This window comes from Telmatherina bonti, assembly GCF_933228915.1.
Source record: "Telmatherina bonti genome assembly, chromosome: 17".
Classification (NCBI taxonomy): Eukaryota; Metazoa; Chordata; class Actinopteri; order Atheriniformes; family Telmatherinidae; genus Telmatherina; species Telmatherina bonti.
Window position 1 is genome coordinate 21,803,544 of NC_136615.1, and position 26,243 is coordinate 21,829,786.

At 38.0% G+C, this 26,243-nt stretch overlaps 2 protein-coding genes across 2 annotated transcripts in view; both read left to right on the forward strand.

Annotated features, from left to right (window-relative positions):
- Positions 1–2,888: 2,888 nt before the first annotated feature.
- Positions 2,889–13,279, forward strand: cercam (cerebral endothelial cell adhesion molecule; the record flags this gene model as incomplete). Its single annotated transcript, XM_079256881.1, has 12 exons — positions 2,889–3,091; positions 3,749–3,859; positions 4,444–4,561; positions 4,665–4,799; positions 4,909–5,113; positions 6,074–6,193; positions 6,368–6,444; positions 6,814–6,920; positions 7,148–7,280; positions 9,755–9,882; positions 10,366–10,569; positions 12,071–13,279. 12 exons carry the CDS (start codon positions 2,889–2,891, stop codon positions 12,303–12,305), a joined length of 1,776 nt encoding a protein of 591 aa, XP_079113007.1. The 3' UTR covers positions 12,306–13,279.
- A 3,716-nt stretch (positions 13,280–16,995) lies between these two features.
- The window catches only part of sardh (sarcosine dehydrogenase), a 38,842-nt gene continuing 29,594 nt past the window's right edge, over positions 16,996–26,243 (forward strand). The window contains exons 1-8 of the mRNA XM_079256784.1: positions 16,996–17,029; positions 18,869–19,058; positions 19,574–19,710; positions 20,420–20,598; positions 22,046–22,225; positions 23,086–23,209; positions 23,360–23,460; positions 25,012–25,116. Of these exons, the coding sequence (XP_079112910.1) occupies positions 18,874–19,058; positions 19,574–19,710; positions 20,420–20,598; positions 22,046–22,225; positions 23,086–23,209; positions 23,360–23,460; positions 25,012–25,116 (1,011 nt within the window). The 5' untranslated portion in view covers positions 16,996–17,029; positions 18,869–18,873. The remainder of the gene's footprint in view (positions 17,030–18,868; positions 19,059–19,573; positions 19,711–20,419; positions 20,599–22,045; positions 22,226–23,085; positions 23,210–23,359; positions 23,461–25,011; positions 25,117–26,243) is intronic.

A 26,243-nucleotide genomic window follows, 5' to 3' on the forward strand; every position in this document is an offset into this window, starting at 1 on the left:
ATTTCTACCACCAGTTTAACGCACTGGAGCTGAAAGCTTTTTTATTGGAAGTGCTCTCAGCAAGAAAAGCTCATCAGTAAAGTGTCCATTTAGAATAAGTGTCCCTGTTATCAACACGCATCATGTCGATTATTTTCCTGTGTAAAGTAAACCCACTCAATGAGCTGCTGTCTATAGATTATTCAAAATAAAATGAATAGCGTGCTCTGGATAAACAAATACATTTTAAAAGTCTGTTTTCAGCACTACAGACACTGACCACTTCAATGGTACTGGGATGGAGGCAGAAATCACACTTCTCAGAGGCTGGTTTCTCCTAACTGACTGACAATCTATTTATGTATATTAACATATCCATCACCAAAAAATCAGAGAATGTGGAATCATTTCTGAGTCAAGTTATGTCACTCTACTCTTTTGCTAGTGGGAAATAACACCCCTACACCCCCATCCTACCCTCCCCAGCTCTTCTTGCACTCTTTCTTGCAATCTGGTCAAAACAATAAAGATTTTCTTTTTGTCTTCCTCCATCTTTCCCTCTCCCTGTGTCCCCCGTTCACACACCCCCTCACACAAACACCATCTCCACCCTTGACCTCACAGTGAAAAGTTAGTGCACCCGAGGTTGAACTCTCCCAGATCAGCTTCAGCCACAACGCTGGGAAAGTGCCTCAGACATGCGAGCATGTGTGCATGTGAGCGTGTGTGTATTAGTGTGTGAGCATAGCAACACTTGGGGTGTCATGAATAGGAGGGATTTGACCCTCAACCCTTCTGACCTGTCCACACAAACGACCCCCCTTTAACCCAAGTCCGCTATTATCCGCCTTGCCTGCCTTCGTTTATTCACAGAGCCCGCCAAAATTCATCATAGACCACTTTGCTTATTATTGTCCGCCCACACGTATGCATATTCTTTCTATCATTTTCATTCTCTTCGCCCTTTTCCCATCCCTCCTCTTTCTCACAGCCTCACTCCTGTCTGCCTCAGTTTATAATATTAAATTCTCACTAATGTGCAGAGCATTTGAGCATCTGTATGAAAACTTTGCCTTACCTAAATTCACTTACTTTAACCTTCCTCAAGTCCCAGCTGAACGCATGATGCCAAAGCAAACTTCAATTCAGTGCTTCACTGAAAGAGCCGCCAAATCTTTTGGGAAAACAAGATATCAATATTTATGCTGTGGAATCGACTGCTTATTTTGAAGAAAGTGTACTTCTTTAGTTTAGTTTAATAGTTTCTTTGAAGATTTGACTGTGAATGTGCAAATTATAATGTGATTGTGGACCACAGCCCTCACACGCTGCTGTAATCCTCTGCTTGAGTGTGTTTGCAAGTCTCAAAGTTATCCCACTCCTGAAGCATCAAGTCAGTACACCTGGTTTCTGTTGCATCTTGACTTCAGCAACTACTCATCAATATCCTCAGGGTATGTTCAAATAGAAAGTGACACTTTGATAACTGTATTTGAAGAATGAAGGTCCTCAGTGATCAATAAAATTAGAAAAGAACATGCCATGATGTTCTTTAATCTCCCAAACTGACTCTGTCTCTCTCACAGTAAACCTCATTTAAATGTAAATATTAATGTAGATTAATGTAAATAATCACAATGACTTCAAGCATTCCATCTTATAAATTCAGGTTATTTTGTCTTATTAGGTATCAAGCATTTAATCTCAGTATTTATCCTTCTCATGCTAGACTCCTACTACTACCATGGCCTTCATTTCACCAGTCTGTGCTGCAAACATCACAGCATTAGATGCCATCATTATCAATAATTTATCTATTAGCCGAAGAGGGAAAAAAGCACTGCATTGTGCTTTAGTAACCGATATGAGGTTGAGAAGAGGTGATTAGGTTGTGGATGAAGTTCTACATTATCTTAAGAAGTAGCAGCAGCTCTAGTGTGGAATACTAAAGCAAAATGCATGAACTTATCACTATATTACATTATCAGTACATTATATATAAGCAAAGTTATTATGCATTGTGCCTCCCATTATTATTTTATTAGACATTTAACTGTTCATTACCATGCTCTTTATGATAAAAATTAATATGGCATGTTTGGCACTGATTGACAAGAGATGCAACAAAGTAAGATCTATCTTCCCTCTTATTGTAGACACATAGAATAAAGTTATATGAAAATACTTAAGTAGAATCCAAGCATCCTAATAGTTGCACTTAGTGGAGTCCTTGGTGAGTAATCCCACAATTAAACAGTAAAAAACCGAAGTATAAAAGGCCTCAAGACAAAAGTCAGCTCATGGTCCCTCTGTTGGAGCAAATCCTCCCTCTGCTGGTGAGTCTGCGAAACTGATAACTTGGTTATCAGTTACTGCAGTGATTCCCATTTCAACTGTATTAAACATTTACAAACTATGATTTAACCTTTAGATATCGATATTTGTGTACGAATAATTATCCTAAACTTATTCACTGTCCAATTTTTTTTAAAAGTTAATTTATAAGCAATTTAAGCCCTTAAAAAGTCACTTAAGCTTTGCTCAGTTTTAAACAGGTTATGTCTTGACTATGAATTGTTGGAGTTAGTTATATTATTGTGCCTTGTACAATATAAAATGACGCCCTGTTTCATATGAAAGAAAAGAGGCTTGCCCTCACATGTTTAATGAATTAAAATCTGTCCAAATCACGCCTCCATCCTGCTTAATAAGTAGTTTTTTGGGTTTGTTTTTTGGTCAAAGCGGAAGTTGTACACCCTTTCCAAGATTGGGTTTGTATTTTCTTCCACTGACTAAAAACAGGGAAGGAGGGAGAGGGGGTAAAAGTTTGGAAAAGCCCCCCCTTTTCTTTTCTTGGACTGCTGACGCGTACACCGACGTGCAGCTCAGCTCCTCCAGCAGCCTCCACCATGTTCTTTCGCTTTTTACTTCTATGGATTCTGATTTTTCGGGCACAAAGTTACTTTTCGGAGGAAAAGTATCCAGAAGAATCGAAAATGCAGCCTCCCACCGTGGTGATCGCCATCATAGCCAGGAACACCGCTCATTCCTTGCCGTACTACCTCGGAGCTCTGGAGAGACTCAACTACCCCAAAGACCGCATCTCTGTGTGGTGGGTTTTTACTGCATGTATACTGCCAGGCTGTCAGCACAGGGCTCTCCTTTTTATCCGGCTAAAGCAACCGTTCAAAAGGTCAATGGCATTTAAATGAGTTTGTGAAAGGAGCAGCGCAGGACCCCTCCCCTGTCCTCTCTGTGCCTTTCACAGCCCAGGCTGCCTTTCACTGCGCCGCATTCATTTCCTGCTGTGTATGGCGTGCACTTTTCTGTTCTGTTGCCTTCACCTCGGCACACTACTGGAGAAGTGCTTTTATTTCTTAAGTAAGCCATGCTGTGAGCTGAACACACACACAAAAAGAAAAACAACAACAAACTCAGCTGCCATGACAAGAAATGATATCTGCATTTCGTTTTAGTTGGATGTATTTGGAAGTATGAAAGGATGCAATTTCAAATTTACATCCAAATTTAGTTTTGACCTGGCGTTTGGTAGGGCGTTGTGATTTTTTTTTTTTTTTTGGCCATCACTGCTTTATGTACAGGAAAGGTTTAGTGGAGTACAACAAAATGCATAGAAAGCATAACTGGAGCTGAGAACTGCTGCCCGTTCACACATGTAAAACTATAATTACCTCTGTGACTGCATCCTCAAATCAACATGATGATGATGCAGCTGCTTGACTGTTTTGGCTGTTCCTTGTTTTTCCAGGGCAGCCACAGATCACAACTCAGACAACACCACGGCCATACTGAAAGAGTGGCTGACTGTCATGCAGAAATTTTACCATTATGTGGAGTGGAGACCAATGGAGCAACCCACGTAAGTACAGAAATATGATTTTTTTTTTAAAAATTTGTTTTTATAAGCTTCATTGATAGTTATGTTGAGTAAGCAGTTGAAGCTTGGGATTTATTCATTAGATCTGTTCATAAGAAGGAAAACTGAAGTCACACACAAATTAACTCTAAATAATCTTATGGACATATTTTGTTTATTCAGTATTTGATCTGTTAGACATTGCATAGCTTAAAAAAAAATCATGTACTTGTGGAATGAAAACAGCACGTCTCAGCTTGTCCATATGAGTCCAAGAAATTAAATGTGGCTGTAAGTTATTAAGTCTGACTGAGCTCTGCTAGTCTGCTGCAGTGATGAAACTGTTCGGATCAGCTGTATTTGATAAGACTACAGAGTATATACACGTTTAAAAGATGTACAGAGAAATGTTTGTGTTTTTCATTCAAAAACGTCTAAATTCTAAAAATGCCATTAGCTGGAGATCATTCAGCCTAATTTCCATCTTTCTCTGAGACAAGCGTCCTTTTGCCTTCTTTGTCCAGCTTAATCTGTCCACCATGTTTAATGAAATTCCAATATCCTGTAATGACTTGTCTCGGTCGCAGGTCGTATGCAGGAGAGTTGGGTCCTAAGCATTGGCCCAACAGTAGATACGAGTATGTGATGAAGCTGAAGCAAGCAGCACTAAACTTTGCCAGGAAGCGTTGGGCAGACTACATCCTGGTACATTCTTGGAGAGTCATTCTTGTCTTTGCATTGCACTACTTACTTGTCAGATTTTGTCACCACCTTAATTTTTTCCATGTGTCCTCTGTCTCCTTTTCAGTATGCTGACACAGACAACATCCTCACCAACCCAGACACCATCAACCTGCTGATAGCTGAGAACAAGTCCGTCATTGCCCCCATGTTAGACTCTCAGGGAGCATACTCCAACTTCTGGTGTGGTATCACGCCACAGGTCAGAAGCCTTAGATTGTTTAATCATGCAGCTGCTGGAATATAAAATGGCAAACTCAAACAGAACTGTCAAGTTCATAATCAGTTTTATTTATTTTGTACTTTTTTAGGGATATTATCGGCGAACAGCAGAGTACTTCCCCACCCGTCATCGTCAGAGGGTGGGCTGCTTCCCCGTGCCGATGGTCCACAGCACCCTGCTGCTGGATTTGAGGAAGGAAGGCATGAAGAAACTGGCTTTCTACCCTCCTCGTGATGACTACTCATGGCCATATGATGACATCATTGTTTTTGCCTTCTCCTGCCGTGCAGCAGGTGTGTGTTTCAATTTGTTTACCAAAAAATATAAAAGTTTTATAATAAATCTCGAAGCAGTTTTAATCCATATTCAAGGAGAGGTTTAGAAATGGCCCTTTAAAAGGTGGCTGTAACTCAGTAGTTGTCTCCCAGCTGGAAGGTTGGTGGTTGATTGAGTGTGTGTGTGAATGTGACATGCAGTGTAAAGTGCTTTGGGTGGTCAACATAAGCTATATATATATATATATATAAGGGAAGTTTATACACCATGTAAAGAAGTAGGACTGTGACCATATGCTTTTGTTGTGATTCAATTCAATTCCGATTTTTTTGGGTGCCGATTTGATTTTAACTGCGATTCTCACAATTCTTCGATATTGCTTATTTTTGTAGATTAAAAACAAAAATAATGTAGAAAACCTTTTTTTGATCATCATTTTTCTTGATTTCAGTTAGAAAAAAACAACACATTAGCTAGACCTGCTATGATGCCCAAGAAGACAAGTAAAAAGATCAATAAAATCATAAAAAATGACCAAAAAAAATTGTAATGGATTATTTTTATTTATTTGAAAAAAAAAAAAAAAATCAATTTTAGAATTATGAAGCAAAATGTCCAGATATTCAATTTTCTATTAAATTTTCCCTTCCCTATAAAGAAGGGAGTCAATTGGCCTTAGACAACTTTCTCATTTATCTTTGCAGTGAATTTTAAGAGTAGTGTTTGTAATTGGAAGCTGTTGGTGCGTAGGGAGCTCTTATGAGAGCAGGAATATAATCTATCAGTCATATTGGTAATAGTGTGATATGGCAGTATTGCATAAATCAGGATTTTGATATATTCTGGAGGGAAAAATAAACCCAACAATGTGCTCTACAACATAAAAACGCTAGATATCCTATGACGTTTAACAATAAATGTCTCTCATATTCATTCATTAAAGTACTGACTGTCTGATGATTGTTGCTGCTATACAGCTATACAGATGTACTTGTGCAACAAGGAGCGCTATGGTTACCTAAATGTTCCTGCCAAACCTCACCACACATTGGAGGACGATCGTCTTAACTTTGTCCATGTCCATCTGGAGTCTATGAGTAAGAACACACTTATTCACTGTTTTGTAATGACGTTAAAGACTAACACTGAGACGGCTGCAAAAAAAAAAGAAGACATTGTGACATTATTAGACTCAGATCTGCTCAGGTTGATGCTGTTTGTTTTGTTCTTCATTTTAATCTTCTAACTCATGTGTCCTTGCTATCATATAGTTGATGGTCCCCCTATGTATCCCTCTCAGTTTATTCACATGTTCCCAAAGCAGAGAGACCTGATGGGATTTGATGAGGTGAGAGTGCCTTTATTGCTTTCCTCATCATGATCTTTGATTACAAAGGCTTTCAAATAAATTAAAGCACTGTTCTGTTTTTTTAAGGTTTATTAAAAAAAAAAAAAAAAAAAAATTGTCATGTCAGCAGCAAAAGAAAAAATCAATAAAGTTTTGGTTATTGTCAATCACAACACATACGTCAGGCTTGTTATCTGTACGGCAGCTATATTTATTGTTATTGTCATATAAGAAGCTATGCAATGAGTGTGTTCAAACCAAAGATTAAACACCCTTCAACTTTAAATATTTTTATTACTGATAAAGAATTTTAGACAGATGTAGGTGTGTCTACCTGCAGTGATGTGAAATTTCTCCTTCTGGTCTCAGATTTATCTGATAAATCTACGACGTCGGGCGGACCGCAGAGACAGAATGTTGTCCTCTCTGAATGAGCTGGAGATAGATGTCAAGGTGATAGCTGCTGTGGATGGAAAGTGAGCACACTCTCCGAGCTTCCTTATTATAACAAGTGGAAAGAGTTTTTATGTTGTGTTCATTCTATTCCTCTCTAACCTGTCTCACATAAAAAAAAAACAATTCAGCTCCTAGTGCTCGATTTGTCTGATGATTTAAGGTTCATTAGTAATCACATTTTGAGCTAAATTGGAATGAAGTCAACAGATGATTGGGAAGCAAATAAACAATGTGTCTGTGTATGCAGTGCATTGAACAGCAGTGATATTAAGATCTTGGGTGTTGACCTGCTGCCAGGCTACTACGACCCATTCTCCGGACGCACCCTCACCAAAGGAGAGGTGGGCTGCTTCCTCAGCCATTATTACATCTGGAAGGAGGTGAGAGGAAATCCACACACACATGCAAGCCTACAGCAGACATGTAGTTGCTCCTAAAGCATGACTGACTGCTTCTTTTTGGAAGAAAATGCTTTTACTGCAATCAGAAAAGATTGTTTGTCACCCTGCTGATAAGAGCTGGTCTTTAGTAGAACTGGGTTACAATCATTAGATGTTAGAAATTGATTTCAATTTAATTGATCCAATATTCAGTGTATATACACCCCCTGCTTTTTGCATAAGTCCACCAACTACCAAATGTGGATAAATACTAGAAACTGCAGGTATGGGGTGTGAGGTCTTGGGGGGGGTCCCCTACAGGTTGCCCTGATCTGTATCAGTCTGAGCCATTAGAACTGTTGCACCACCGTCCTGTTGCAGCAGCTGTAGCAGCCTCTGGCATGCTGTGGCGGCTCGTGGCAGGTTGTAGCAGCTGCCATAAGTGCTGCGGCAAGTTGCTGCTTCAGCAGTTTGATCTTGTTGTCCTTCGTACCTGCAGGTAAAGAAAAAAGTCCAGTGATGTTTCTTTTTACACCCATCAAAAACACAAATCTGCCCATTTGCTGGGATATTTTCTCAAAAGCTCTGTAAAAGTTTTGAAGTCCGAAACTAGTGTGATATGTGTTGGATAACAAATTAAAAATGGTGGGCAAAGTTTCAAGGCCTACATCATATTTGAGTGTGAAAAACAAAACCTGGTTTTACACTGTAGGACCCATGCAATCCAGATTTTTAAAGAAATGAAAGAAGAGCAAGTTTTAACAACAGAATAGGCTGTTAAAACTTTATTACAATGTTGTTTACAACCCAAATAACACATTTTATAGTGCAATATGCTTTTCATAAAACCTGGATATAAATCTTATTTATTTATTGTTTCTTTCTCTGGCAACAACAGTGATGACTTACCAATGCTGGGTGAGATCTTAGCATGTATGCACAATTGAGAGATTGTCTGTGTCGTCTCCATTCAAAAATCAGCTTGTCTTGCCAAGATAATGCCAAATTCGGATTTTAAAGAAGCGCTTTTTAAGTACAAGGTCATTTACATATTTTAAAGATTGTTTTGTTTGCGTTATAGAAGATTGGGAAACTGGCACTTTGTATTTATTGATTTATGATGATGTATTGACGATCTGTTTCCCATATACTTGGCTATTATTAGACTTTGATTTACAGTCTTTGGAGTTATAGGATACGTATCCTGCTGGTCTTCTGAAAGAATACAGATATAAGGCATTTTTTGCATTGGCTTTGCATTTTAGACCCAGAAGTTACGTCCACATTGTCCAGTGCAAGTCTTTAGGCAGTATAGGCAGGAGCATAGGGTGTCAACTGCTGTGGGTGCTGACATAGTAAACCAGATTTATTTCTTTAAATGTTAATGGGAAAACTCAACTTATTGGTAACTTTGTTGGCATCTGCATGAACAGTTAAAGCTGTCTGCAAAATACTGAAAAGAATCAAAAGAAGAAGAGAGTTAAAAGCAAAACAAATATATTCTTCTGATCTGTTATATTATGTGTTTCTCCTCCTTATCACCTTCTCAGTGCAAGTGAAACCACATGTTGGTGCTAAATAGGCTGTTAACTTACTCTTAACTTACTTTCTTCTTTTCTTTTTCTGAGTAGAGATCAAAATGTATAAAAAAAAAATTTATAGAAGATTTGTTTAAAGATTGTGTTCATAATTTTCTACTCAGTGATTCATTGCACATTCATTGACTGTATTAGTTTATTTGCTCATTCTCTGCCCTGTTGGAAACATTGTTCCAGTCATTGACATCATATATACGTAGACGCCTCATTGACTGCTGGAGAGTGAACCAGTATCGCTGCCATATTGGATGGGTTTCCGCTTTCGAGTTTCGCTGCAGAGTCAACGTAGTTTCCCCACATAACTCTTTTTTTATGGAACAACGTGTATATATGTTTTACAGTGATCTGTATCATAACAATATCTCTGCCCTTTGTAACAAACCAAACTGTGAGAAAAATAAGGTAATAATTCATGAAAATGATAGTTGTGGTTGGCCCTACACTTTACAAATAAATGCATTGGAGGCGCATAGGAGACCCATCCAAGATGGCGGCGCGATGAGACGTCAGCTCGTATAGGCAGCGTGATACAATGCGGCGTCTATGTATATATGATGTTTATGGTTCCAGTTACTATTTACTGAATATTAGTGTTGCAGTAAAGAGGAGATGGTAATATGAAAGTCTGTGGGGACATTCTATCGTGCCTCTTAACATTGTAAATGCATTTTTAAACTAAAGAATCAACTTCCATAGTAATGAAGAGGCATACAAACTACTCTTTTATCAACTCAAAGCTAAAACCACCATGATGCTGAGATTTTACACATAAAACAAAATCCATGGAGAAAAGCAGATATTGGATGCTGGTCCCTACATGTGTTCTTTTATTGGTTTGGTCTGTAGCATCTATAAATATGTTCATTTTCCTTTCAGATTGTGGACACGCAGATGGACAAAGCCTTGGTCTTTGAAGACGATGTTCGCTTTCAAGCCAACTTCAAGCGACGGGTGCTCAGGCTGATGGAGGAGGTGGAGCAGGTGGAGCTTGACTGGGACATCATGTGAGACACTTGTCATTCTCATGGTTCCAGTATTGATAAAGATTTTAAATTGGCAGACATGAGCAAAAATAGCATATGCTTAGATAGTCATGTAATAGTCATGGGGGAAGGAAGTGATTTGGACAAAAAAACCTCCTCTGGTGCTATTTTTGTTTTGTTGCCGGGGTGTAAGTATTCACTCCTCTGTGTCTAGCCACATGCCTGTCTGCGTGCCAGCACAGAAACAAATGGTTTTGATTTCAAAATCATACCAGATAGATGAGGTTAAACTGTAGAGACACGATGAAAAGAATTTTGAAAGCATTTGTCAGCAGGAAAATGGGATATTACCAACTTTTTTTTGGAGCGCAGATTGTGTTGATTAAGTACACGGGGAACAAAATAAAATAAGGAACAAGCAGGCGTTCACTTAGGGCGTGTGTTGTTCATCGTTCTTTTGTTATCAAGCTCTTCATTCCTCACACTTGTTTCTTCTGGTCACAGATATTTTGGCAGGAAGCAGGTGAATCCTGGAAACGAGGAGGCGGTGGAGAACGTTCGGAACTTGGTGGTGGCCGACTACTCGTACTGGACTTTGTCTTATGCCATCTCTCAGCAGGGAGCCCAGAAACTGCTCAATGCAGAGCCTCTCTCCAAGATGTTGCCTGTCGATGAATTTCTCCCCATCATGTATGACAAGCATCCAAAGTATGTATCATAAAGGAAAAAAACTTACACCCATATGTAAAGCTGCTTCATTTCATTTTTATTCATATTTAATGGCTTCTCTAGTAAAAACCAGTACTCTATAATCTCAGTGTTCTCCATGCCCTATAAAACCAAATACGGACCTCATAGCTGTTAAAATCAATCTCTTCTGTGGCTGTCTAAACTTCTGTAGACACTTTATATTTAGTTTAGGTTTTTGCAGGTCATGCAGATTAAAGAGTTAATGTAAAAACGGCAGTTTTACTTAAAAGGAGGGTTTTATAGAAGCCAAATAAGACATTTTAGGACCCATTTTACATTTTGTTTTTTTTAACAAAGTACAAGTATAATGAGAGCATCTCTCTGAGGCTGACTTTCTGCCATTTTTCTGGTGCAGAACCACAGATAAACTCCCAGACAGGATTCAGAGGTAGACTTCTCAAAAAAGCTATTTCAGCTGAAATGAATAATTAATATATTTTCTGACAAAATTCCACATTAGCGTTTGATTGTAAAACATTTCTTTTATTTCTTATATATATATATATATATCCCAAATTTTTTTCTTGAATGACTTTATTTCAAATTGTTTGACACTTATTTGAAGTTGTCACTTTCAGGATTGCCTGTTTAGTTTTCATTCAGCTTCAATTGGTGTCTTCTTTATTAAGTGAAAATATGAATTTGTCTTTGATTTTGTGACCACATTCCTGCAAACTTACATTCCCACAAGCTTCAGCTGTATTTCGAGTCTTCTGCGGAAAAACCAATATAAAACTATCGCTAAAGTTGCTAAGCGCTACCATGTTTGCTTTGTCTTTGAGAGTGTGGTTGCATTTAGTTCAAAACATTGCACAACACAGAGATGATAGCTTGTCAGTTGTCCAGTACAAAAAAACTAAAGCTTTGCCAAAACAAGAGCAGTATCTGAATCCTGTCAGTGTCCCTCAAAATTTCTGTCACTAAGCTGATGCATATAAAACAGATTTATAAGGTAGCAGCTCCACCACATGGTCTCATGAGACCCTTACCTTATTTCTAATCTAAACATTTATGACATCAGCCCCAAGCAGCAAACTGTTCTCATCATCAGGCACTGACTGCAAGACTCTAAACTAATCTTGTTTGCAAAGATCTGCAAACCAGACGACTTGGCTTGGCTTGTGCTCCACCATGTGTGGAAATCTGGCCTATAGCCAGTCCACTTTCTCTGTTCTCCATCCCTCTCTCACCTCTGTGGTTCTAATTTGATATGCTTGACTACCCTGCTGAGAAATACGTAATGACTGCACCCCACTCATTGGTCCTTCTGTCGCACTTCATTCTCAAAGCAACCAAGCCCTCTCTGAAATCAGCCACTCCATCTCTTGTCAAATGTCTAAAAATAAATCAGCAAAATCAGTAATTAACACTCTAATTAACAATTGTTGACTGAAAGCATGCAACTAGAGCAGTTTTAGTCTTGTCAATGTTATCTCTGTCTGTGCTCTTCCTTTTGCAGTGAGGACTACAAGTCCCATTTCCCCAACAGATACTTACAAGCCTTCAGTACACGCCCCCTCCTGGTACAACCATGTCACTATGCCGGTGATCCCAACTGGGTGAGTGACACAGAGACCTCAACTCTGTGGGATGATGACTCTGTAAGGACCGATTGGAGGGGTTCTCACAAGACCCTGAAAGGGGCTGTGCCGGCGCCTGATGTGTTGTCGGCCTCCTACAGGGATGAACTTTAGTGCAGAGAAGTTGGAGGTGTTGATACCCATCAGCTCAAGAGACCATGACGTCAGAAAACAAGATACCAAGAGGAGAATGTGTTCTCAGTCTGTGTCGGATCTCTGACATGTTCAGTGTCTCAGGAACTGGACTTTTTGTACAGATGTCTGAGCATTTCAAATGCAGGAACTTGCACAAGAGATTTTTCTCATACAATCAAATCTTTTGAATGTTTTTAACTTTGCTAATACATTTAGTTGTGTTGCTTTATTCAGACTTTTTAAACATTTTTTTATGGTTAATGTCAAGATATTTTTTTAGGTTACATGTTTCCTTATGGGGGTTTTATACATAATGATTAGAGTGCTTGAAAAAAAAAAGAGAGGGGTCTCTGTTATGTCAATCCAACATAGAGGCTGCACCGTTGACAGCTCCCAGTGAATCCAATAGAAAAGTAAACCATTGTTATCATGATTGTTAAGTTTTGGTCTTTTTTCATGTTATATTTCTGTATTTACCAGTTTGTCCAAATGCATGTCTTCCACTGATACTGTTGAGATGTACAAACAAATCTAACGCAAAGCAATTCCTACCATACACAACATTTTCCAGGTTTTAAAACTTCTTTATTTTTGAATAATCTGAAACTGTAATAAATCGTCTGCTCATGACTGAATATGTTGTCTGAAAAGGCAATAAATATTCTTGGTACTGAAATAATGCAATCATGTTCTGCACAAACAGCAACCTTAATAATCTTTTAGTATAGAGTGTTCATAAAGCTTCCTTTTAGACTCAGATTCATTTCACTCTAAGAATGTGTTGATTGTTGTAGAGGCAAGCTTGGAAATAAATTAATATTTTGAGTCCCTTCATAGGCTGAAGTTAGTCGTCACATCTCATTTAGTTCTTACATTTATTTTTGTTAAAATCTCTGCTTTGTTTTCATTTTCTGATATGCAAGTTTCTCTTCATGCATGTATCTTAATTTATTGAGTCGTTGTTGGTGTGCTTGACTAATGAGTCGCAGCATAATGTGCAACCAGCAGTTAAGCTGGTTAATGGTTTGTTTGCCTTTCTGTGTCTGTGAGCATTTGTATTCTTGTTTTTCAGCACAATGTATGGACAACTGGATTAGAAACAGTTAGAATTTGAATCAATTATAAACTTAAAACTTTACATTTTCTATATGTGGTCATGCTGTTTGTCTGCTGATGCACTGACAAAAATCCACCACAAGAGGGTATAAGATGTCATGCTCTGAGTTTAAGCAGCTTCGACTTAGCTTCTCTGTTTTGACTATCCATTTCAACAGGTAAAATACCAGTTTAACTTAAATTTGGTGACATACGGAGCAATCTAAACCCTCCCAGAATGTGCAACTGCTAGCTTGAGTAATTTAGGCAATGTACTGTGGAACATTGTTTTTTTGTTGAGGAATTGCTTTGTACTCTGTGAGACAAATGTTTTTCTCCTGAATTCATTCTGCTGTTCCTGTCATCATTAATGAGGATAGGTGAGATCGTTCCAGAGGCAGCTGTACATGCCCGAACCTCCTTGTAACCTTTCTGGCTTGTCTGCTTATTGACAAATTCCAACCTATGCTCTCACTCTTTGTTGCAGATAACATTGCAATGTTTAGCATGTCTTGCTTAATTAAGGTGTCAAAGTCTTCCAGAAACACAGGCACTCTAAAGCAGCAATGATATAGCTGAGGATTGTGTTTGGGTTCTTTTTAACAGCTGCAAGGATTTTTCTTATCAGGCTGAAGTATTTTCCCAATCCCCCATCCCAACTTTCCACACCTGAACTTTTCTTTGGGTCTTTTAGCTCCATTTGCGACAGCACTAGGTGTCTTTTACATGTGTGAATAACACAACCTTAAGTAATTATTAACAACGTTTTAATTATGTCTGATGCAACTTGCTGATTATATGAAGGATTAGATTTTAAAAAAAAAAAAAAAAACAAAAAAAAAAACCTTAAAAACAGTCCAGGATGATCTTGTCAGGCTATACAGTGACTTGCAAATTTAACAAAATCCATTAAAGACAAAGTTTAACGCTTATGCGGTCTGATTCAAACAATTAATGTAACAGACAGTGGGGTAAGCAGGGCAAAATTTGATATAACTGAGTAACAATAAAATATGCATTGAGTATTTTTTTTATTCAGAAGTAATTAAAAACAATTAGAAACTGGAAGAAATTTTCACAAAGAACTATTCATTCATTTTCCTAACTGCATAATCCAATTCAGGGTCACAGGGAAGCTGGAGCCTATCCCAGCAGTCTTTCGGATGAAAGGCAGGGTACACCCTGGACAGCTCGCCAGTCCGTCGCGAAGAACTAGTAACTGGATTTTTATCTAAAATTTTAGTAGTACATATTTATTTATTACAAATTTCTCATCCAGTAACAACCATGTAGCTTTAAATTTTACTCAGACTTGTATGTTTTGTAGTAATTTAGATGACAATAGGGGACCCTGGGGAAAAGTTGAATAAAAAATAAACTAGTTAAATTAAAACATGGCCTGAATATAGATGTCTAAACTTTTCTTTCAAGGAAATTTGAAGAATTATTTGAAAATCAATTAAACTTTATCAATCAGTTTTTAATCCCTCCTTATTACTTATCACTATCATACACAACATAGGAATGGAAAAGTGTAGCGTGTTCAGAGGCTTCTTCTGTTTCACTTCTATAGCTACGGCTATATATAGGAAGCATTTGTGTCAAACAATTATATAAACGGATATTCTGTTATCATTTTGTTCTAACATTTCTTTTAGTCTGTAATCTATCAACCAACAGTAGTAAGATCAGTTTTCTTTTTAGAGAATTTAGTTTATTTTAATCCATGTCATGAATTCAGAAGTCTGGTTAGTATAGAAGACCCATGAGCGAACATTAAATACCAAGTTTTGCTTCTTTATTTCACACCTGTCTCTTGATTTCAAATCTAAATACCTTAAATAGACTACACTGATTAATCTGATTCATCACTGTGAACATCATTTTGACAGATGTTGTACCTTGTTCAGTATTTTTGACAACAGAATCTTTGCAAATGATTTGATGCCTTGTCACTCCTTAATGTCTCATTTTGTTTTCTGTCTACATGGAAAAGTTTGAATTTTCTTTCTTCCTGTTTTGATTCCCTTTATTTCTTTTCTTTTTATTTTTTTTAAATGTGGATATGGCATCAACTATGTGGGTTTTTCTTAATGTGGCTAAAATAAACAATAAACAACGAATATGCGCAAACATTTCCCCCTGAGTAGAGTACAGCTGTCTGCACATAGAAACAGGTTCACATGACCTAATTTCTTCCTCATGCCACAGATCAGAATGAATGAACTGAAGCTGGGGATAGGTCACATTTTACAAACTTTACATTTGTAGCGCCGCTGTTTGCTCAAGCCCAGCACATAAGCTTGCACGTGTGTGCAAACAAACATCTATCCTTGTTGTGCTCTTTTTGGGGAACTGATACTCAGCCACATAAAAAAGGGGCAAAAAAAGTTGAAAGGTTGCTACAGTCTGTTTCTCACACACAGCTAAACACACCCATACATAAGACAGAGCAACAGGCAGTAGCTTCAACATTCAGCTCATGTCCAGCTGAATGCTGAATGAACTAGACAGAACCTCCTCCCACAGGAGGGAACCTCAACTCAGCACCTTATTGGTTGCTGGTCAGGAGGTGTGGACTAAGGAGGTCAAATTATCAGACAGTACATGACTGAGCTGCAGAAAGGTTTCAGTCTCAAGCTTTTTGTAAATATCTTCCTCTCTCACTATTACATAGTTTTACATCTAATACTTCACTCACAAACTCTGGGATGTTCATAGATAATCTTCTGATCTACTTCTGCGTGGTTGCTCACTGGGCCTGTAGGGATTTGTTGCAGAAGCAGCTGCTACCCTGACATCTCCCCACAAACACACCTAAACCTCAAACAGAAGGAAAACACCAAAAACATATATGTTCTGGGTTTTCTTCTCAATGTCCATCAACATTTTTTTTATGTGCAAGCTCTATAGGTGTGTGTTGATGAAATAGGATGCATATATCATACTTAGAATATGCAGGTTTCAAAACCCTAATTTGGCATCTCAATATTTTCAGACATGCAAAATATATAGTTATGGGTAAAATAGCTCAGCCATGAACCTCCAGATAATTTCTTGCACCCAAACGAGTTATTTCACAAGCTTTGCCTAAACAATTCCTAATTTATATTCGTTTTACTCTCATGCTAACATAATTGGCTGCAGTTGTAAGAGGGTTATCCTTTGCAAAAAAAAAAAAAAAAAAGTAAAATATTCAGTTCAAGTCTGTGGTTTGATGGAGCAACAGAATATTTTAGACTTTATTGATACATATCATCTGGTTTATTTCTGCCTCAGCTGAAAAGTTGCATTGATCGTCTTTGCTTAACGATCCATTTGATGCAGAACTAAGTGCCAGCCCTCTTCTTGCATTTATACGTACAGTATGCAGCCACCGTAACAGAGGGAGGGCTGAAGGCAGAAACTTCAGCTGCAGCTCGTACTATTTGACAGCTGTACCTTCTGGGCCACACTAGCAGCTCTCTCTCACTTTTTCTTCTGTGTTCGGAGCTATTCGGCCATTTCCCCCACCTTTCAGGGTCCTTTCTTTCTATTTATTTCCTCCCCTTTTCTCCGTTTTACAACCCAAACCGTGTGTTTTCCAGGACCGTCCAAAGGAACGCAGTGTAAGTTTTCACGTGGAGACAAACTCAATCTAGAAAAAAAAACGTGTGATGCATCTCGCGACTTCGTTAGAGCTTTGTACTAACAGGTCGTGAGTGCGGGAGATCGCGTGCTAGCCTTATTCCACGTTGCAGCTAATTATTGAATTTTTCTAACGAGTAGTTCCCGCGTGACTGCATTCAGTTTGCTTATTCCACGTTGCAGCTAATTATTGAATTTTTCTAACGAGTAGTTCCCGCGTGACTGCATTCAGTTTGCTTAATGTTATAATACGTGAAGTATTTGTCTTTGTGCAGGTTTGTTAACTTTCTTTCAAACTTTACTTGCACGAGCTCTGCAGGACAACACACTGGGCTCAGGCGGTTTACGTAACTGGACTATAAGCGCCCACTGCTGCGTTGGCCATAAAGACATCTGCACATAAATGCTTGTACAGCAGGCCTCCTTAACCTGATTTTATTTTTGCCTTTCTTGTTTATGTATGAACTGAAAAGTTTCCTGTGTTCTCGGCAGCCCAGTTCCTACTGGATCTACCCAGTTTAGGGCACCTGATCCTGACTTGCTTTAGTTTGACCCCCGCCCTTGTGATTGCAGGGGTTTAATCATTATCTGTAATGATGGAACACTCTGAGCTTCAATCTGCAAGTTTTTAAACTATGTTGTTGTCAGCTCTGCACATTGTTTTTCAACACGTGTAAGGCTTATCCCAGCATGGAGAGCTTAGGTGTTATGTAGTGTTCTGTAATTCTTGAGGGACATATTTTTCTTTGGCTGCTTTTTGCTATTTTGTGGAGTTGTATTGCTCAACAGTTTTCTTTAAAATACATCAGAGTTGTCCATTTTGAATCAAGTTATCCAATGTACTGGGCATATAGTTGTTTTCAGCTTTTCCTCCTTTGAAACCCTTGTTTTGTTCAGTCATGCTGCATTATTCGTCAGTCTGCAAAGCTCTTTTAGTTACTCGAGCTGTGTGTTTACAGTATGTTGGGAAGAACTTATCTATTGGTGTAATTCATTTAGAACCATTTGAACTTATACACCTCCATATCATCAGACTCCCACGTCCACGTTGAGCCAAAATATTTATTTTGGTCTCATTTTAGAGAAAAAAGAGGGGTTCATATGATTCTCTTTTCTAAGTTTGCATGTAAAAAATTTGTTTTCTTATTTATTATCATTAAATGATAAGCAATAAGTTATGCCTTATCCTGAGGACTTCCTTCATGCAGCTACCATAAAACTGTATACTGATTGAAAATAGTGTGTCATTGTAAGGAAGGTGACAAGAAGCTGTTGGATCCATATTATTTGAATCAGGCTGAAATAACAAAACCTGCAGGACAGTAGCCCTCAAGAACCAGAGTGACACCTGTGTTTGAACTGCTACATAAACTGCTTTCAGAGTTGTTCACAGATGTATCTCTGACAATCTCCCATCTAACAACAAATTCTTTATTTTCCTTCCCACAATTGTGTCTGAGGAGCTGTGATGCAGACAAACATGTGGTGGCACAGTCTAAATGTCTGAAGTTAGACGTTACATTTATGTTAAACATATGTTCCCTTTTGGTGCAGACAGTCTTGTTGTGTTATGTTATGTATCCTTCCAATGTATCCACTTGATATAGTATTTTGTTGTTCATAAGAGAAAATACTTATACAGTTATTACAGAATATTGACTTAGTTGACTGTATAATATTCCACAAAGGCATACTCATGTCATGTTCTGTAAATAGAATAATAAACAAGTACTTTAACTTGAGTAGCTAGTTAATATGAAGTGTGACATGTCATTAAGTTCTCCTGCTGTATAAATGTGATCTTTTGTGTCTGTCCACAGTGGCCATGGCCTTCCTTGGAAAAGCAGTTCAACGAGTTGTGACAGCATTGCGGCCTCCACTGTCTCCTCTCTGCCGGGCAAGCACTCGGTCCTACAGCTCAGAGCACACCAAGGAAAAGAACGTGCCTTATGAGAGGACCCTGAAACAGGAGGATGGAGTCTCATCTGGACCCACGAAGCCTTTGCCCAGGTTGGCTTCATGGATGGATGGATAGACTACTTACTGGATTAAAGTAGTATTTCAAGTGTGTGTATATATATATATATATATATATATATATATATATATATATATATATATATATATATATATATATATATATATATATATATATATATACATTGAAAATCTGGCATCCATTTAGATTTTGATGTTTTAGTTTAGTACTTGTTAAGGTGATGATTTAGTGCCTTGTTGTAAAAATGTTGTGTATCTAGATTTTGCATCTTGTCAGCTTCATTTAGAGCCAGATGAGCTGTTGGCTCTTTATTTATCTGTAGACCGATGGCCTTGGGATTAGCATCATTCCTCTCCTCTCTTGTGACAAGTTTAATTTCAGTAAAGTACAAACTGGTCCTTTAAGTATATAAAGTCTTCATCTGTGGTTTAGCAAACGCTTTGACTAACTACCGTATTATGAAAGGCAATGTCCTTCTCCCTCTTTGAAACTTGTGCCATCAGCTGACCTTATTCTCCCCCGTCAGGTCGGCTGATGCGGTTGTGATTGGAGGCGGCAGTCTGGGCTGTCAGACCCTCTACCACCTGGCAAAAATGGGGATGACCAATGTAGTTCTGCTGGAGAGAGACAGACTGACTGCTGGCACCACCTGGCACACTGCAGGTAACTGTAAGGAGATTGGCAGGTGTTAGGAGTTTGTAGGTACCTGCTGGGAAACATGCTAAAATAAAAAAGCTACTTTTCATGCTGTTGGTCAGCATACTATTTAAGTTTCCAGCATTTTCAGACAAAAAGTAACACTAATGGGAAAAAAAAACAGGATCAACAGCATAATTATCACTATCAGATTTATAAACTCATTTTTTTTGCCTTCTTTCATTTTATACTTAATCTCGTCCAATCTTCTGCCATTTTTCCTCTGTTTGTTTGTTTTGATTTTGAAGTTAGTCACCACAACCAAACATCACATGGCCATGTAATCCTGTATCCACAAACAGCATTGTGTGTTTTTTTTTTTATTTATTTATTTTTTTATTAAAGATACTGTAAAAAATACCACATCTTCACTGCATCTTTTCCTGATAAAGATGCCAAAATAGTAATTCAGATTGGCGCAAAATTGAAGTTGTAGAACAGAGCCTGAAGAAAAAAAAAACTGAATTAACAAAGAAAGTCAACTACAGGTTTATTTTGCTTTAGTAGAGTTTTGGACTTTTGTGAAATCAGCTAACTTAAAGAAAGTCCACATATGTCAAACGTTTTTGCAATACCCTAATCTAATTTCAAAGAGATTATATTTACACTCAACTGTGATTTTACCTAAATGATGTTTGAGTGTTTTTGCACGTCAGCTGATCCATCTGTTCAATAGGCCTACTGTGGCAGCTCCGTCCCAGCGATGTGGAGGTAGAGCTCTTGGCCCACACCCGGAATGTCATCAGTAAAGATCTGGAGGAAGAAACAGGTCTCCACACTGGTTGGATCCAGAATGGAGGACTCTTCATTGCTTCTAACAAGCAGAGACTGGATGAGTACAAGCGACTAATGTCGGTAAGGACAAAGAAAGTTTTGCCTACATATGGTATAAAATAGAGCTGCAATATTAGCTCTTATCTATCTATCTATCTATCTATCTATCTATCTATCTATCTATCTATCTATCTATCTATCTATCTATATATCTATATATCTATATATATATATATATATGTGTGTGTGTGTATGCTTATATTTAGTTAAATCAATGAAAATATTTTGTCCTTCAAGAGGACAAAAGCAGCAGTACAGATAGGGCTTTGAAAGTAGATCTTTCCAAAGCACTGAAATGAGAATTTATTTGTTTTCCGTTTCTTTTTTTTTTGTTTGCCTAAATGCCAAAGAAAATGTCACAGAGACCGTTTCAGCATTATGCTGCTGTTAGTTTGATATGTAATCAATTGGTATAAGATGTGATTAGCCATGAAAGGATTCCATAGAAACAAACCTTCAGAGTTTTTTTTTAATTTTTTTTATTTTTCCACAAGAAACAAAGAACAAAACACAGCAATGTTTGATGAATGGAGAGTATTACACAAAGGTTTCCCCTTCTTTCAGAATCATCAGAGGTGTAGAAATTACAAACAACTTTCTAAATTATTCTCATATTTATGGCACTTAAGACCGCTTCTGCAATTTTTCTCTACAAATAAAACCATGGTTTCAGAATAAGATAATAACGACACAAGATAAATTAGACCAGGCATGTCAAGCTCTGGTCCTTGAGGGCCACAATCCTGCAGTTTTTCCATGTATTCCTGCTCCAATACACCTGACTCAAACTAATCACTCACTGTACAGAACTTCATTCTGTATGTTGGAACAAGAATACATGAAAACCTACAGAACAGCGACCCTCAAGGACTGACTTTGGACATATATACTGTCTTGCATGTAGATGCATGTTTAGCAGCGACTACAGGCTGTTTTTTAAGGCACGTATATTTTGTGGTTGTGAAGCTTGTGTCCAACGTCCAACCGAATCAGAACATGATGCTGCCTCCAAAACTGTATTTAGTCTTCAGAAGTAACAGTGATTGGTGGATATTGGTGATGATATTTGTGGACCAAAACATGAGCTGTTTTTGCTAGTAGTTTCTACAGGCATGCATCGACTTTCACCGCATAATCATGACTGTTTTGGATTTTAATCCCTTATTCCTTACATAGTTACATACTCTTACCCTTACATACCCTTACATACTCTTTTGCATTGAGTAGCTTTCTCTTTAAAATGCTTGTTATTTCTCCACAAAATCATTTTTTCCTTAACTTTTCCGGTTAATTTGTCAATGTTTAAAAATGGAGTTATCCTTAGAAAGATTAACTACCATGTAAGAAACCAGGTTTTGGCAATATTTAGCTTAATAGTATATACCCGTGAATGTCTCAAGGTTAGAAAAAGGTAGATATATTCATGTGATTTCATGTTCTGATAGAATGTCTTTTCTTTGCGCTCTAGTTGGGAAAGGTGTATGGCATCGAGTCCCATGTCTTATCTCCAGCGGAGACCAAAGACCTTTATCCGCTGATGAATGTAGATGATCTCTATGGTACACTGTACGTCCCAAAAGACGGTACCATGGATCCTGCAGGCACCTGTACCACCCTGACCAGAGCTGCCTCTGCTAGGGGAGCCACGGTAAGGAGGGCTGATTTACTAACCACCTCTTTCTTCAGTTTTGACCTTACTTCTTCCCATGTGATGCTAATTTCCTCATATGTTAAAAAGCTCCTTTTTGAACACAGTAACACTGGTATATAAACAAATAGAGTGTGTGTGTGTGTTTGTGTGTGTGTGGGGTAGGGGTTGGGGGTTTACTGTCGGATGTGTGCATGTTTGTTTTAGTGGTTAGAAAATTACAAGATAAGAGATACCTTTGCTCTATCATTTTGCAAAGCTAAACATTGCTGGATCTTTCTGATAGATCAGTCATTCAGTCATTTTCTGAAGCACTTAGTTCAATTAAGGGAAGCTGGAGCCTGTCCCAGCAATCTTATAAATTTGAGCTTGAATGCCACAATGTAACTAACAGCATGCATGATCAGAATAGAAGCTAGCTGCTACAAGCTGATGGGGATCCAAACAAATAAAAAAACAACTCATTCATTAGTCTGCATAATATTTACTCTGCATACAAGAGGATTAGTTTGCCAGTGGGCTGGTGTGTATACATGCTCTTTTAATCTTTCAATGTTGTCGACATTTGGGTTAAATCGCCATAGTAACAGACATGACTCTGCAAAGGCATAATGCTGTGAGATCCATAAATACAGTCCTACAAATAGAGATGAGAAAAAGACAAAGGCCAACTGCATTTTCAGTCTGTAGATTATTTCCTATTTATTACATGTGCAGTGCTAAAGAACAGGAAACCTGACTGGCTCTAATATTACCTTAATGATTTACAATATTCAGGGACTGATTGGATATTTAAGATTAGTTTATTTGGTTTATCAGCTTTACATGTGAGTAACATCACATTGCCCTGATTAAATCAGGTGATAGAGAACTGCCCTGTCACTGGTATTCAAGTGCGAACAGACAGCTTCGGGGTGAAGAAGGTAAAGGCGGTGGAGACGGCCCATGGAACCATTGAGACACCTTGTGTGGTGAACTGTGCAGGTGAGTTTTAGTAATTGATCATTAATGCTTGGCAACTTGAGCCTTGATATTCCCATCATATGAAGCAACATGGCGTTATTTCACAAATGTTTACAATTAAGAATGGCAAAATATTCTTGTTGAATATTTCTTCTTCTTTGTTGCATGCAGGTGTGTGGGCCACCAAGCTGGGGGACATGGCAGGAGTAAAGGTTCCTCTTATTGCCATGCATCACGCTTATGTGGTGACTGAGAGGATTGAAGGCATACAGGTAGGACCCCCCTCTGTTACGTCAGCATTGTCTTTCTAATTTTCCAGAATGGCCAATTATAATGTGTACAATATATCTCTAAACCTCTTCCCACAAACACTTTGCATTTCCAGAATGACCTGTTTTACAGTTTTATAAATGATATTTTTGCCTTTGAAATAGTTTTCCATTTTATTTGACCAGCAGGGGGCACTGTAACCCAGTCCATATTTGCATGCAACGTTACAGGGTTGCTGTTGGTATTTATTTATGTGTGTGTGTGCTTGTGACAAAAATGGAGGTTAATTTGTATCTATTAATATGTGTACTTGTGCGGAGAGGTCTCTGTATGCTGTCAAACACATGTCTAACATGGCTTGTAACGCGGTTCACTCTATCTGTGCTTTTTGCATATGTCACATATAGATATGAGTGACTGTGTTCTTCCTCTAGAGGCTGATGGTTTCCGGGCAGAGCTTCCATGTGTTATGTAGTTTAAGAAGAGCTTAACCAGCATTACTGCTATATCATGTACAGAGACATCAGCCCACACACAAAATGACACAGTCGCCCAGTTGGATGTTGTCAAGAAATCTGTTCCCACCAGAGTGTGCTTGTTGTCAGGTCAAACATTTTATGCTGACCGTGTATCTGTGTGTGACAAGTAGCTTTTTTTTTTTTTGTCACAGGAGACTGTGGTGATTTTGTGTCAAGTTTTGGGTTTGGTGTCTGTTTTTATCTGTGCTCAGTATTGATCACATGGAATAAGCTGTGGGACTGTGCTGAGAGTAGAGGAGGGAAGAAAGGAGCACTTTGGCTTTTATTGTTGGTAGTGAGCTGCTTTTTGAAATGTCAGCTTGTTCACTGGTATTTTGGTTTTGTACCCGGAAAACCAATGGGCTTCAGAATGATAAGCCCTCATGACACAATGAAGCCAGATAAGAGAGTACACTTACAGTGTAACTACTTGATAAATCCGTCTACAATAGCATGAACCAGTGTATAAGATACATTTATCTCTATAGTGCTTTTTTCCTCCTTTTAAAAAAAGATTTCATGGTGTGTCAGTAGCTGCAAAGTGATGGATAAAGAAATTGTAAGGTTCATTAAAGAATGTCATGGTATGTGCCAATGGTGCTATAGAAATTGTTATGGTTGTTAGGTCTCATAATGCACCTCCTCTTCAGCACATGTGGCTTTAAAATAACTAAGAGCAAGAAAGTGTTTCATCATGTTTACAGTACTGTATCTTTGCATAGTTTTCTTTTTATTCTTTGGTCAACAGTGACTGGATTGGATAGTGATCGCTGCTGATTTTCAATCATTTTGGTGAAGATTTCAGTCCGTTATCTAAAAAAAAAAGGCGTGAGACACTTTTACTTGCATTTTTTAAAATTCACTTCATGATAAGGGAAATTTTACAGAATCAACACATATTTTTTTCTGTAAAATTAAAGATACAGACTGAGGACAATTTAATGTTTAAGAGATAAAATGAAAACATCTCACATAAAGTGACAAATTCCTGTTTTGATTACTGAATCCTTCCGCTTTAATCTTCACTCTTTGCAGAACATGCCAAATGTCAGGGACCATGATGCATCAGTGTATCTGCGCCTCCAAGGCGACGCCCTCTCTGTGGGTGGTTATGAGCAGAACCCCATCTTCTGGGAAGAGGTAAGTCTATATCAGTTGCTCTGATACTGTGTAACATGTAACCTGTCAGTGTGCCAGACGATACAGAGACCCTCTTTGCCTCATTTTCTGCAGGAATCCACAACATCAGTTTGACTAAGTCAGACTTTATAACATCAGTTAGGTCTGAACTCCTTCAGTCACATAAATGGACAGACAGAACATGACAGCAAATCTGACATATGATCAGCTTTTCAGAGGAAGGTCATGTTCTTAAATAAATAACAAATCTGTACAAACTTTACTTCTTTATTTTAATAAGGTGCCATTTTAAATAGCTGTTTTACTGTTGGGTTTTGGGAATAAAAGTGCTTGGTTAGGTTTACGAAAACAATGGGTTATATTAGTATATTTCAGGATAGGTACATTTGAAATTATTTTTGAATTTTCTAAAAGCTTCTTTTTTTCATATAAAACTGCACCCAAACCTGTAATATGTCAACAATTGCTTAGACCAGCATTGCAGCTATTTGCTCTATATATTGTAATGCCCATTTTCTTAATCTGGTTTAGATGGCACACTTAAAGGGACACTGTGTAATTTCTTGCCACTTGGGGCATTAAACCTGTAACTTCCCACAGGCCATGCAACACTGTGGCAAAATTAAAGTCTCCATCTGGGTTTTTGCAGACCACTTTGATCAGCTGATAGTGAAGTAAGTCGGATTAAGGAACTTTTTAAAGGAGTCTTTCCTATTGAAGAAGATGGGGGTAAATGCCTCTGAAATGTTAAGGGAATCGCATTAGATTTGGTCTGTAGCCGACAAGCCTAAAGTAGCTGCATCTAGCTTCTAATAAACACAAAACAAAGACACAGACTTGCACTGCAATGTTCTGCAGCTCAACAGACAGATTGCCAGTGTTTTGAATAAACGCTGGCTGAAAGATGTGGAAACGGTACATCGTATTTTGTAGGGCTGTGATGATATGCTTTTCAATTCAGATTTTTTGGGTGCCGATTTGATTTAAATTGCGATTCTCACAATTCTTCTATATTGCTGATTTTTGTTGACTAAAAACAGAAAAAATGTACAAAACTTTTTTTTTTGTCATTTTGCTTGATTTCAGTTCGAAGACATGTAAAAAGATCAATAAAAATGACAGTTTAT